This window comes from Paroedura picta, chromosome 10 (genome assembly GCF_049243985.1).
Source record: "Paroedura picta isolate Pp20150507F chromosome 10, Ppicta_v3.0, whole genome shotgun sequence".
NCBI lineage: Eukaryota > Metazoa > Chordata > Lepidosauria > Squamata > Gekkonidae > Paroedura > Paroedura picta.
Window position 1 is genome coordinate 29,272,683 of NC_135378.1, and position 12,715 is coordinate 29,285,397.

The following is a 12,715-nucleotide window of genomic DNA, read 5'->3' on the forward strand; positions in this document are numbered from 1 at the left end:
TTTTACCATTGAGAAGCCCCTGAGACCTTCTTCAAGCTTCAAGAAACCCCAGAAATGGCTAAATCATGCAGAACATATTTGGGAAGCATAGCTGTGTACACACCCCTGTGTACACACCTACCCTTCCCACCTCTTCCAGGCCCATCACTGGCCACTGGAGGGGGTTGACATGACCATACGGAATTATAACACCCAATAAATATTTTAACAAATTTTAAAAATATGTACAAAATTGATTGACTCCCACACATTTAGGGAACACTGCCAGGGCTGTTGAGAATCCCCAGGGCTTCACGAAATGCACAAACGCGCCGGCCCAGCCCTTTCCCCGCCCACGACGCAGCCAAGCTGGCCGGGGAGAGCCTGGTGGGGGGGGCAGCCAGCTTCGCGGCCGGGGTAGGAGCTGGGTTCAGCTACTTCCCCAGCCGCGAAGCCGGGAAGCTGGACCGTGAGGGGCTGGGGAGAGCCCTCCTAGTGCCCGCTGTATTTCAATTACAGCGGGCTTAACTACTAGTTGACACATAAGCTGCATGAGCTATATTATGGATGCTTTCTTAATTTGTATGGGAGGCATGTTGTATCACACATTCTGGAAGGCTGCATTGAAAAACTAGCTTGGATTTGCACTTACAGAGTTTAGCTGTTTCCTTGGCAAGGAACATGTTCAATCTTTTCTGAAAGCAAAAAATGCAATGCAAACATTAAGGATGAGCAGATTCTCGGTCAGCATTCTGTCCCTCTGTGTGCAATTGGTGTGATCGAGTCACAAAGGCATCCCCAGCTTCCAGAGGCAGAGAGTTTGATAGGTTTTATGGCATGTCAGAGTTATTTAGAATAGCATCCTTTCCCTTTGTTTACGTATTGGTTTTGAAAGGAAGCGCCTCCACCCCCCCCCCCACCTGTTTTTCAGAAAGGAAAAAGCATACATAGACAAATTCTGGAAAAACATAACCGTTGGAGATATCATCCGATTGTCATGTAATGAAGAGATCCCTGCCGACATGGTGTTGATCTATTCCACGGATGCCGACGGAATCTGCCACCTGGAAACATCCAGCCTTGATGGACAGACCACTTTGAAACAGAGACAGGTGGTGAGAGGATTTGAAGACCAGGTATATCCTCCCCCCATCCATCTCTAATGCTTCGTAACACCTCAGGGTGGCAGTCTGTGCTCATGGCTACAGCTGGAGACCCCCCTGGTGGAATAGTCTTCTTCTAAAGCAGATACAAAGGGTAACTTCAGTAAAATGTTGGATGTTTTGCTAGGCAGCAGTCCAGCGGGTGTTTTTATTTTTATTTTTTATGACTGGCCTATTTTTTCTCATTTGGCTAGTGAAAACGGAAACATCCCCACCCCCATTCAGTTCAGTCAGAACCGTGGCTCCTGGGTGTTTGGATTATGGGCAGCCCCTGTAGCTTTCCGGAATGCTGGATCGATTTTAGGTCCACTGCTGTTTTGGGTTTTTTGTTGTGTTTTATGGGGTTTAATCATGAGAGGTGGGGTATAGCATTTCAAGATGAACACACCTGAAGTGCAGAGGTGCCAGAGCTCAGTGGGAGAACATCTGGATCCAGGCTCAATCCTGGCATCGCCAGTTTAAAAAGAGAGAATAGGTGATCTGAAAGACTTCTTCCTGGGACACTGGAGAGCTCCTGCCCATCACAGTAGTCAGCACTGACCCTGCTGGATCAGCCATCAGAGTAATTAGTTTGGTGTAGAGGCTAGGAAGGCAGACTTCTCATCTGGCGAGCCAGGTTCGATTCTGCGCTCCCCCACATGCAGCCAGCTGCGTAACCTTGGGTTCGCCATGGCACTGATAAAGCAGTGATATCAGGGCTCTCTCAGCCTCACCCGCCTCACAGGGGGTCTGTTGTGCAGAGAGGAAAGGAAAGGCGACTGTAAGCTGCTTTGAGTCTCCTTTGGGTAGAGAAAAGCGGCATATAAGAACCAGCTCTTCTTCTTCTTCTAATCAGAAGAAGGAGAAGAGCTGGTGTTTCGTACCCTGCTTTTTACTCCCCAAAGGAGTCTCCAAGGGGCTTCCCATCATCTCCCCTCCCTCTCCCCTGTGAAGTAGGTGGGGCTGGCAGAGCTCTCAGAGAACTGTGACAGGCCCATGGCCACCCATCTGGCTGCATGTGGAGGAGTGGAGAATCAAACCTGGTTCTCTGGATTAGACAAGCCTCCACTCTTAAGCACGACATTGGGCTGTCCCCTTGTATAGTTCTGCTGAACCTTTTGCCCAAACATTGAGGGAACGTTTCTTGTGCCTTGAATAGAGGCTTAATGGAATGGGACTTACCTGCTGGTATCACTGACTTTCATGCCATGACAAGTTTTCACCGGCCCATTTCTGCCTGCCCTGGATGAAAGGAAAAGGATATTTCCATCGAAGGTGGCTTCATTCCTTCACCCCGACCAGCTTGCTGTGTCCACATTCACTTGGCCTGCTCTTTTGTCTTGGCAGAATCACTTTCTTTGCAAAGTTAATTTTATTGCTCTTGCACACACAGACAAATACCGCATCAAAAGAAACCCATCCAGTAACTTGCATCTGATACAGAGATACAGGGACAAGATCGCCATATCGCAGCAGTACGGAGCACACAAAATGCACAACCAGTAAATGCACACCTAGTAAACAGAACTCTCCCAAAATGGAAACATGAACCACAAAACGGGGGGGAGGGGGACAATGGAGGGGGGGGAGCTCGTTTTTTTCAACTGAATTAAGGTAATCTTATTTGTTAATTCCTTGAGAGCTTCTGGAGGCCTTAATTGTACATGCCTCCTGGAAGAAGGAATTCTCTTTAGCGTGGAACAAAAAGCAAACCTAGCTGACATTACAAGAAAATGAATAAGTCGTTTTTGTTTGCATTGAGAATCTTCAGTGATAAATTAGCCCTGCTCTTCTGTTATGTTATTGCTGTTTTGGTCTGCATGTCTCTTCCTCCTAGAAATGCCCCATGCTCTTTTCAAAGGGGTCCTGATGCGAAGGGCATGAACCTTCGTAGCTTCTCAGCCCTGGAGTTAAAGTTACCTGTGCTTTTCCATCAGGTTACCATGCTGGGTAGTTTGACAGATGTCAAAGAGAGTTTGCAAAGAGCAGCCTCTACTGGCAAGAGAATTCATTCTTCCTTTCCGTTGCTCCAGTTCATGCCTGAGACCCTCCTTTGTGTGCCCATACAGGCTTCTGAAATTGATCCAGAAAAATTCACCAACAAAATAGAATGTGAGGCCCCTAACAAGGACCTCAACAGCTTCCGTGGCTTTCTGTAAGTAATTGGGGGGAATCCACGTTGTTCACTGTATCCCTTTCAAGGACTTTTATTGCATGGCAGGGGCTCATGGTAATTGTAGTACTGGAGAGGAACAATTTTGCCACCCCTGCCTTAAAGCGTTCATTTCAAACCAGGTCCCTGCAGCCAGCAATCCCCAGCCTTACCCTAACCCCCCCCCCCCCCCGCAAGGCTGTGACCTACAGCTCCCAGTAGGGTTACCATCCAGCCAAATTCTGGTAAGGAGAAGCTGGACAGGTCTGGGGGCGTGTGAATACATGTCATGCCAATGCTGTTACATCACTTCTGGTACAAGCCCAGAATTGACTGACATCATCATAACAGGGTGAGGCTCTAAGAATCGCAAACCATAACCCCGACATGATGACATCACTTCCAGGGTCAGGCTAGATTGGACAAGGTCAGCGCAATGCCGATTTTTCCTCCCCCCGTTCTGTGGAATGGCAGCAGGGGATGAGGGGGTGCCAGTGGGGGTCTCCTGCTTGAGCAGTGCTGGGAGGCCAGAGAGCACTAGTTGCCACCAGGGGCAGCAGAGGGAAGAGGCTATGGAATGGTACTGGCTGGCTGATTGCATCGATCCATTCTGACTTCCCCAGGCAGGTAACTATCATAGCTGGCTTGTGTGTTCTGTCATTCCAGGGAGCTCGAGAATGAAGAGCGCATCGGCCTAAATAAAGAAAACTTACTCCTCCGAGGATGCACAGTCAGGAACACAGAAGCTGTGGTTGGCGTTGTGGTATACACAGGTCAGCATTGTGGGGCAGATACTGCTGAGCTGCAGACCAGGAAACAGTGGTGGTGCCATTGCAGCCATTGCAGACAGTGAATCCCACAAACAGAGAGGCATCTGGGTAGAAACAGTCAAATTCAGAGCACTGGCAAAATGGCAGTGCTGGGCAAGGCTACAGCAGCCTTTCTCCACTTCTTTACCATTGCGAAACCCTTGAAACATTCCTCAGCCTTCGAGAAACCCCAGAAACAGTGTGATCATGCAGAATAGGGTTGTGAAACATAGCTGTTGACAGGCACACCCAGACCCCTCCCCTTCCCACCCCCTCCAGGCTCATCATTGGCCATTTGGGGAGGGAGGGAGGGAGGGAGGGAGGGCAGGTGGAAAGACCATATATTTGTTTTTAACAAGTAATTTTTTAAACAATTAAAAAAATATATTAAGAATTAATGAACTCCCACCCATTCAGGAAACCCTTTAAGGGCCCTCAAGAAACTCCAGGATGTTACAAAACAGCAATCGAGGAAGCCTGGCTAAGAGGGAAGTGCCTGCAGACCGCAGGGAGCTCTGGCTTCAGTGTCTGAAGGACATTTTGATCCCTCCCTATTTCGGGTGTCTTTGTCTAAGGGGGCGGGCAGTTGATTTGTGTCTCAGGAGTTCTGTAAGCCATACTAGCAACCTGGTGCTGCACACCTCCACAGGTTTCTGCCCTCTGTTTTATTTCTTGATCATATTTCAGGCAGAGATGATTGAGCTATAAGGTTACTGTGGTTCTCCAGGCTCTTCTCATATGGCCTTTCCATCATAACTGTGCAAGGAAGCAAATACACAACCACCATGTGCCTCACATACGTTCTCCAAACAGCGTAATCCAATTGGAGTTCAGCACTTTCCCAGATTTGCCCTGCTCCCCACCCACCCCCAGTCTCATTGTGTACCATAGCTATCAGAAATCATCTGCACTGTGGATTTCCATCATTAGGATGTTCTCCCTTTGCTCCTGTCCCTTTCAAATTCAGGGTGCCATTCTGCTCATTGGTAAGCCCCAGGGATGAATATCACAAAATAGGGATGATTAGTCTTGACTTTGCTTAAATTTCACACAAGTATTTTTGATGTCTGTGGATTCCAAAGAAGGATCAAATATATGGTTGCCAGTTTGAGGCTAGGAAACACATGGAGAGGGGTGGAGTTTAAGGAGGTCGGGATTTGGGGAAGGGGGACTTCAAAGAGATAAAAGAAGCTGGGCTTTTGCTAACCTTTTTTTACTACATGAAGGAGTTTCAAAGGGGCTTAAAATTGCCCACCCTTCCTCCCACCCACAACAGACCCCCTGTGAGGTAGGCAGGACTGAGAGAGCTCTGCAAGAAGTGTGACTGGCCCCAGGTCACTCAGCTGACTGCATGTGGAGAAGGAGTCGGGAATCAAACCCGGATCTCCACTACACAAACTTGGCTCTCAGTGCCCAATGCCATAGAGTCCCTCTACCCAAGTGGCCATTTTATTTGTGGGAATTGATCTTCCCCACCCCCCAGCCTGGCCAATGGCATGTCCAATCCCATGTTTTTTGTGTGTCCAAAGGTCATGAAACCAAAGCAATGTTGAACAACACAGGCCCTCGGCACAAGCGGAGCAAACTTGAGAAGAGGGTGAATGGGCATATCCTGTGGTGTATTTTACTCCTCTTGCTCTTGTGTTCTACATCAGCTGTAGGTAAGTTGCGTATGTCAGATGCCAGCTTCACATGCTTTCCTTCTGCCACTTGTTGGGACCTTTCTTGTCTTAACTGGAGAGGCCGGGGATTGAACTCTGTGCCAAGCAGGGGCCTTTCCCCTGAGTCACAGCCCCAGCCTCCTTCTGGTTCAAAGGTCTCGTGGGAGAGCAGTTGGCGGTGCCCTTTCTCGCTCCGGATCCCTCTGCGGAGTCACTGTCAGAATTCGGCTGCTCATCCCTGTTTGTCTGAGATAAGAAATGTTCTCCCTCTTCAACGTGTCATACCATTAAGCAGAGGGGGAACATTTCTGGAAACTGTGAAGCCATAGGAATAAACGGGATAAAAAAGCGTTTTGTTTTGGAAAACTGATAATGAGGTGCAATTACTGAAAAATATATCAGAGGGATTGGTTTCCCTCTCCGTGTTCACAGGGTCGACTTTTCTGCTTTCTGAGCTTTCTGAGCTGGGCTAATGCCAAGGCCTTGGAGTGCAGGGTCTCGGGCTGACACTTTTCCTTTGTTTCCTTGTTATAGTTCACTGGTATCGGCTCAGCAGAATCAGCAACCCTTCAGAGACATTTAGCAGCCCATTATTAAGATCATTCACATTGTTATGGAGGCTGGTAGTTTTACTGCAGGTAATTTCACATCTCTGCCACTTGCTTGGGAATCTGAAGTCATCTAATTATTAGAGAGCTGATCCAGATGTTTTTTGAGGCAAATTTGAACTGGAACTGGCTTGGTGAATAAAGCTGTACTAAATTATTCTTTTCTTTCTTTCTTTTTTGCTTTCATAGGTCTGGATTCCAGTTTCTCTTTATGTTTCTATTGAATTTATGAAATTGGTGCAAATATCATTCATAAAGACGGACAAAGACTTTAACAACCAGGAAGCAAATACAACGATCGATTGCCCAACACTGAATATTACTGAAGACCTTGGCCAGATCGAATACATATTTACCGATAAGACCGGGACGCTCACCGAGAATAAAATGCTTTTCCGGGAATGCTCCATAGGAGGCCAGAAATACACACATGAGGAAAACGGTAAATCTGAGAGAGAATGAGATAGCTGACGAGGTCGGGGCCCAGTTCTGTGTCACCCAAAGAGCGTGGCCCCGTCCTCTTTTTGCCCTCTCCACTGGAAACAACGGAGGTCCGACGTGGCACCCTCTTTCGGTAGCCATGGAACTGGGCTCCCTGGTCCCCTCGGTTGGAAACTTGAGGATGCTTTCTGGAGAGGCTTCATGCCTCTACCTCAAACAGCGCCGCCCCCCCCCCCCCGGACCACAGAATACACAGGAAGAAATAATTTCCCACTAACTTTAATGGTGCAAAATCGCTTTCGATTCAGCTGAATCGATTGGGCTAAAGCCAAGCCAGAGAAGGTTGCTTTGGATCCATGCTGAATCAATTCACCCCAAATTCGAAAGGGTCCAAATTTCTTTTTTTCCCCCATCTCTGTACTACAGTTCAACAGGGACAGCAATAAAGTAGAGACAAGGTAGATATTAGACCACTAGCCTTCCTAGGATGAGATCAAGTTACTCTGCGCCATCTGGGTGAGGGGTCAACAGGTTTACTCCAGTCTCAATAATGTGACAGTTATCCCAGGCTGTATCTTTAGTTATCCCTTGTGGCCCAGATGTCTCTTTTGTCTTGGAAATTGAAAGGAGAAGAAAGATACTATATGTAAGTTGTCCTCAACCCCGGTCCGGAGGCCAATACCGGCCCATAGATCAGTCGGTACAAGGCCGCGGCTCCTCCTCGTCTTCCTCCCCGGCTGCTACCTCGGGGGCTGCCCTGCCACTCTGCCACCGGCTCACCTTTGGTGCTGCCCAGGGGCCACCATAGCTGGCAGCACCCGTGAGCGGGTGGCAGGAAGTCAGGGGCACTGGAGGGAAAGCAAGCGGAGCAGGGGCTCAGGCTGTGAGGTCCCTCAGCAAAAGACTACCCTCCCCAGGCCTCAGTAAAATTGTCAAGCGTTGACCGGTCCCCGGTGATAAAAAGGTTGGGGACCACTGCTATACGTCATACTGAGCTAGGAAAAGACAAGATTGTGACTGAGTTCAGGGAAGATTGTATTTTGGAGTCAGAAGGATATTGATTGATTTCAATGGAATTCTGTGAAGCTTCTCTGGGAGCAGGTCTTGCATCTTCCTGCCAAGGTCAGGGGATCCGCCATCCTCAGTGTTTCCCTCCCCCGGCCCCCTCTTGGCAGAGGGGGAGATACAAAACATCACTATTGGACCAAGAGTGTGATGTCACTTCCTAGGAAAACTAGAGTTTCAGGCAATTCCCAAAATGTTATGATGTCATTACCAAATTTTCCAGGAATTGATTTCAGACTACAGGCGTGGTCAGATCCCTTTTTATTGTTGTTGAATTGCATGCAGACATAGCTCTCTGGTATTTGTTCAGATCTTAGTTTTTACCTGAAAATAGCTCTAATTGATTGCGATTCAAAATATTATTTTGGAAGGATGAATGAATCTGAATTAATTTGAAGCTTTTTTGTTAAGATTTTGGTCAGAATACACTCTCTCATATACATTCCTTTTCGTGGTTTGCTTCTCAGGGGAGTCTCTTCAAGGCTCATTACCATGTGGCCAATCAATTTCCCCTTGTACCCCCTCACAGATGGCATACCCCCCCCCATGCCTGTGCCCCCAGACTCCTGCCAATGGCCAGGCCATGCCTGCCGACTCTGTCTCAGAAACAAGAAAGTTTTCTGCTACCACTTGGGGGGAAATGTACAAATTGAACGTTTTCTTTAGTCAACGCCACATTTTACTCTCTTTCTTTCCTGCTTTCCTTCTGCATTTCTATTTAGCAAACAAAGCAAAGAAGAGCAGGAAAAATACAGAGATTTTGATGTCTTTTATGCATTGTATCAAATTTCTGTGAATTTTTCAACGCCAAGCTACGGCTTACCCGGGCATCTGGTACATTCTGAGAACCCGAACTTCCCCTCGCTCTCTGTGACTTGCTTCTGGGTTAGCTGCTGGGTCATAAGGGCAGTCCTGTTTCATAGCTAAATCAGTGGCCACTTATAATATTGACAAAGCTCCGTGGCCCCAGGGTAGAGATTTTAATTGCACATAAACTGTATGCCTTTTCTCTCTCTCTCTCTCTCTCCCTCTCTATCCAGATGGCGAATTGTGCAATGAGGCCCAGGTAAGCGCCCACCCTCCGGGATCCTTCCCAAGGAGGCAACTGGCCTTCTTCAAAAGCCCCATTGTAAGAAACCCACAGATCTAATTCAGCCGTCTCCATTTCTTTTACTGTTAGAGGGGCAATGCCCGTTGCCCCCAGGGAAACAGCGGACGCTAGGTGCCCACCCGCACTGTGGCCTTCCTGGGGGCTGGCTACATGGCAAAAGCTTTTGCCCACCCCTTGACTCTTGAGGCCCTTCTCCATGACTTGGAGGTCAGCTGTAGACTATAGAGAGCAGCTCCCCAGAGGAAAATGGCTGCTTTGGAGGGGGAACTCTGCAATGAGAACTTATCTTGAGCCTCCCTCGTGGAGATGAAAGGCCTTGCTTGGGAGGGGGAAAGTCTGTGGCCCTGTGTCCAAGAGAGCTGACCGAAGGCTGTGTCCTGGGCTTTGGCTGGAATTCCAAGTCACTTCCAGGCCATAGGGATCAGTCCCCCTGGAGTAAAAGGCTACTTGGGAGTGGGGACTCTCTGGCTTTGGACCCCACGGAGGCGCAGGGATGCCAGGCTCCCAATGGGAAACAAAGAGAAATGCTGAGGGGCAGCTACTGCTAATAACAGTGAACATCAAATAAGTCATAAACTTGTCACTATTTCTTCTTTCACTGAAAATATTTAATTGATAGTCCAATTTGGTTGAAAAAATGACAGACTTTGAGTCTTCACCTTTTACAGTTCAGTCCAATATCAAAGTCAATTAAAGGCAGTCGTGTATTACAAACAGGAAGCACAGACTGAGAAAGAATTTACCGCAGATTACTCAATGACTGCCTTAATGTCAGCTTCTCTTAGGTTTTCTGCCATTCAGAACTGCCTGAAGTATTCTTCAGGCTTCGAGAACCCCCAGAAGTGGGATCTCCAGGTCCAAGCTGAAGGCTAGGCTCCCTGCCGCTGTTCAGGGATGCCAGGCTCCAGGAGGGACCTGGAGAACCCGCAGAATCAAAGCTCCTCTCCAGCAATTGCCTTCGAGGGTTCCCCAGATTGTAAATGGCAAGCCTCACAGGACTGACTCACGAGTAGAGATTTCCAGGGCAGAGGCTATTTCTGGATGCTCTGGGTCCCGGAGGGTATGCAGAGGCTCTGCCAGGAGGTTACTCTAAGGTGTAACCTCTCCACCCCCCCCCCCAAAGAAAATAAAGAGGCTCCCTGCTTAGCTCCTCTCCCTCCCCCTTCAAGAAAAGAAAGAAAGAGGCTTGGCTCCCCCCCCTTCTGAACTACCCTAACCACGTGCAGAAGACTTTCCTGTTTCAATGGGGGGGGGGGAGGAAGATCCGAGTTCAAAGCGATCTGAATTCAACAGGATTGACAATGGAATAAACAAAGTAAGTGCAGACTCTACCCTACTGGGGGCAATTCCTTTTCCGTGATGGATGGGGATTCCTGCCTACGATATCCATTCACAATAAAGAGTAGCAGTGGTTGACTGGTGAGGAATTGATCCCACACACACACACACACTCACACACACACCCCGTTAAAAAAATGGCAAGTGAAATGAAGCACCAGGGCAGTAGGGTCTGCAGCTTCCCCGTGGGACCTCGGGATCCCCTGAGATGAGTTTCCCTGGAGAAAAGGGATGCTTTAGAGCAGCCAGTCCCCACCTCCTGAGGAGCTTCTCAGGAGCCATTCTCAGGCTCCAGGGCCCACTCTCCAACCAGGATACGACACCACATAGTGCCTGAGAGAACGGCTGGCTTGTATGTTTGCAAGGGCCCGTGGCTGCACGCAGCACATTTGACTGACGGACTGACAAACACAACATGAGCAGAGAAGAGGGACCATCTTTTTTTATCAGACAACAGGAAAGCCTGAGCCTTCTGACGTGCGGGGAAACCTTTTTGAAAGCCTCGTGATATCTTAGTTTGGCTGCCAAGGGCTCCCTTGCGGGCAGCGACAAAAAAGCAACTGCGAGTCGCGCAGCGCACGGCCCGCAGTTGCTCGGGGCTGGGAATCGGAGGGAGCGCGCCTGCCGATTGCTCCCTCCGATTGTCTGTCCAATCCGGACCCTTCCTCATCCCGGACACATCCCGCCTCAGAACGCCTTACCGTTTTATTTAGTCCGTGGAGCCCGCGGCGCCACGGGCGGTGTTAAGATAATAGATTCCTGGTGGAGAAAAAAGTGGCATAATAACCAGCTCTTCCTCTTCCCCTCCCTTCTCCTCCTCCTCCTTCTCTTCCTCCTCCTTCTTCTACTTCTGCTCCTACTTCTGCTACTACTACTCCTTCTGCTGCTCCTTCTCCTCCACATCCTCCTTCTCCTCATCTTGGTAGAGAATAGTGGAGTAATAAACAGCTCTTCTTCTTCTTCTCCCTCTCCCTTCTCCTTCTGCTGCTTCTTCTCCTCCCTCCTCCTTCTCCTCCTCCTTCTGCTTCTACGTTTGCTACTCCTGCTGCTGCTGCTGCTGCTTGTTCTTTCTCCTCCTGGTAAAGAAAAACAGCACAATAACCAACTCTTCTTCTCCTCCTCTTCCACCTCTTTCTTCTTCATCTTCATGTTCTTCTTCATCTCCTTCTCTTTTTCTTTTGACTCTCATCCTTTTTCAACATCCCATGATTCTTGCGGCCTTTTCCTGCCTTCTTCAGGTCATTTTTATGTTATTTTTGTCCATTTCTTTCAATGTGATCTCTACCATACATGGAGAATCCTGTCTCTGCTGTGGGTTGGCCTGTTTTTGGTCTTGGGGCAATTCCTGTTAAATGCCGTCAGGGCTGTCCATGTTCCAAATGAGATTGTGGAGCAGCTCACCAAACTATTTTTCATCTGTCACAGGAATGTGAACATTGTGCTTTATAGGGAGATGTGACAGAACTCTTTTGACTCTCCCCAGCTTTGATTGTGGATTGAAAACTTAGATATTAATATTTAGGAATCTTGCCCAAGCTGTCTAAATACATCGGAACTATATTTTTAAAAAATATTATATGCTTTCTGTGTGTAACACTACCATACAAATAATAATAATAATAATAATAATAATAATAATAATAATAATAATAATAATAATAATAATAATAATAATAATATAGGGTCCTCCTAGAGCCTTTCTATATTGGGACAATATGGTCCAAATTATATCATTTTTCTTAAGATAAAGATATCATTGAACCCAGAAAATATAGAGATACAGAAGCCTTTATTGGCATAATGAACAACACAAGAAGGGAGATGCAAAATAAAAAAATGTAAAAATCAAGCGGAGTGACTCAGTTTTGTTAAAAAACAGGAATTAATTCTAAAAACCTCACCTAAAATGGTGTGATACCGGTGGTTTGGGCAGGATCTTTGCTATCGAGTAATTTATTAACGATTACAGTTTCGCCACAGAGGATAGAATGTCAGATATCACATAGCGGTATAAAGAGAACCTGGGGCAAAACAAAATAATATGAGGGAGAAGATCAGGAAACATACAGCCATGAAATCATAGTCTCTCCGCTAAATGCATGCGGTTAAACCTCCCTAAGCGAACATTAGAAGGGGAAGAGTTCAGCCGAGCAAGCATGAAAGCTGTCCTGTCGGAGTAATCTTCAGTAATGCTAAGTTAGGGTGGGATAATAACTTTATATAATGGGATAATATTCCGTACCTGGGGAGAGCAAGATGAAGATGTAAATGACAGCAAGGATTGATATTTAATGTCCTCCAGTCTCCTTACTATGAACTTATAGATACTTTTCTCCTCAGGATTCATCAAAGAGTGTAAATCTAAGCCCAATGAGAGGAGTTTGTCAGGAAGTCTATGAGACCAATTGG

At 47.5% G+C, this 12,715-nt stretch overlaps 1 protein-coding gene across 1 annotated transcript in view; it reads left to right on the plus strand.

Annotated features, from left to right (window-relative positions):
- Positions 1 to 12,715, plus strand: part of LOC143820023 (phospholipid-transporting ATPase VD-like) — a 38,271-nt gene that overhangs the window by 2,726 nt on the left and 22,830 nt on the right. The window contains exons 3-9 of the mRNA XM_077302392.1: positions 911 to 1,115; positions 3,191 to 3,276; positions 3,940 to 4,046; positions 5,612 to 5,743; positions 6,278 to 6,381; positions 6,541 to 6,793; positions 8,898 to 8,923. Coding sequence (XP_077158507.1) covers positions 911 to 1,115; positions 3,191 to 3,276; positions 3,940 to 4,046; positions 5,612 to 5,743; positions 6,278 to 6,381; positions 6,541 to 6,793; positions 8,898 to 8,923 — 913 coding nt within the window. The remainder of the gene's footprint in view (positions 1 to 910; positions 1,116 to 3,190; positions 3,277 to 3,939; positions 4,047 to 5,611; positions 5,744 to 6,277; positions 6,382 to 6,540; positions 6,794 to 8,897; positions 8,924 to 12,715) is intronic.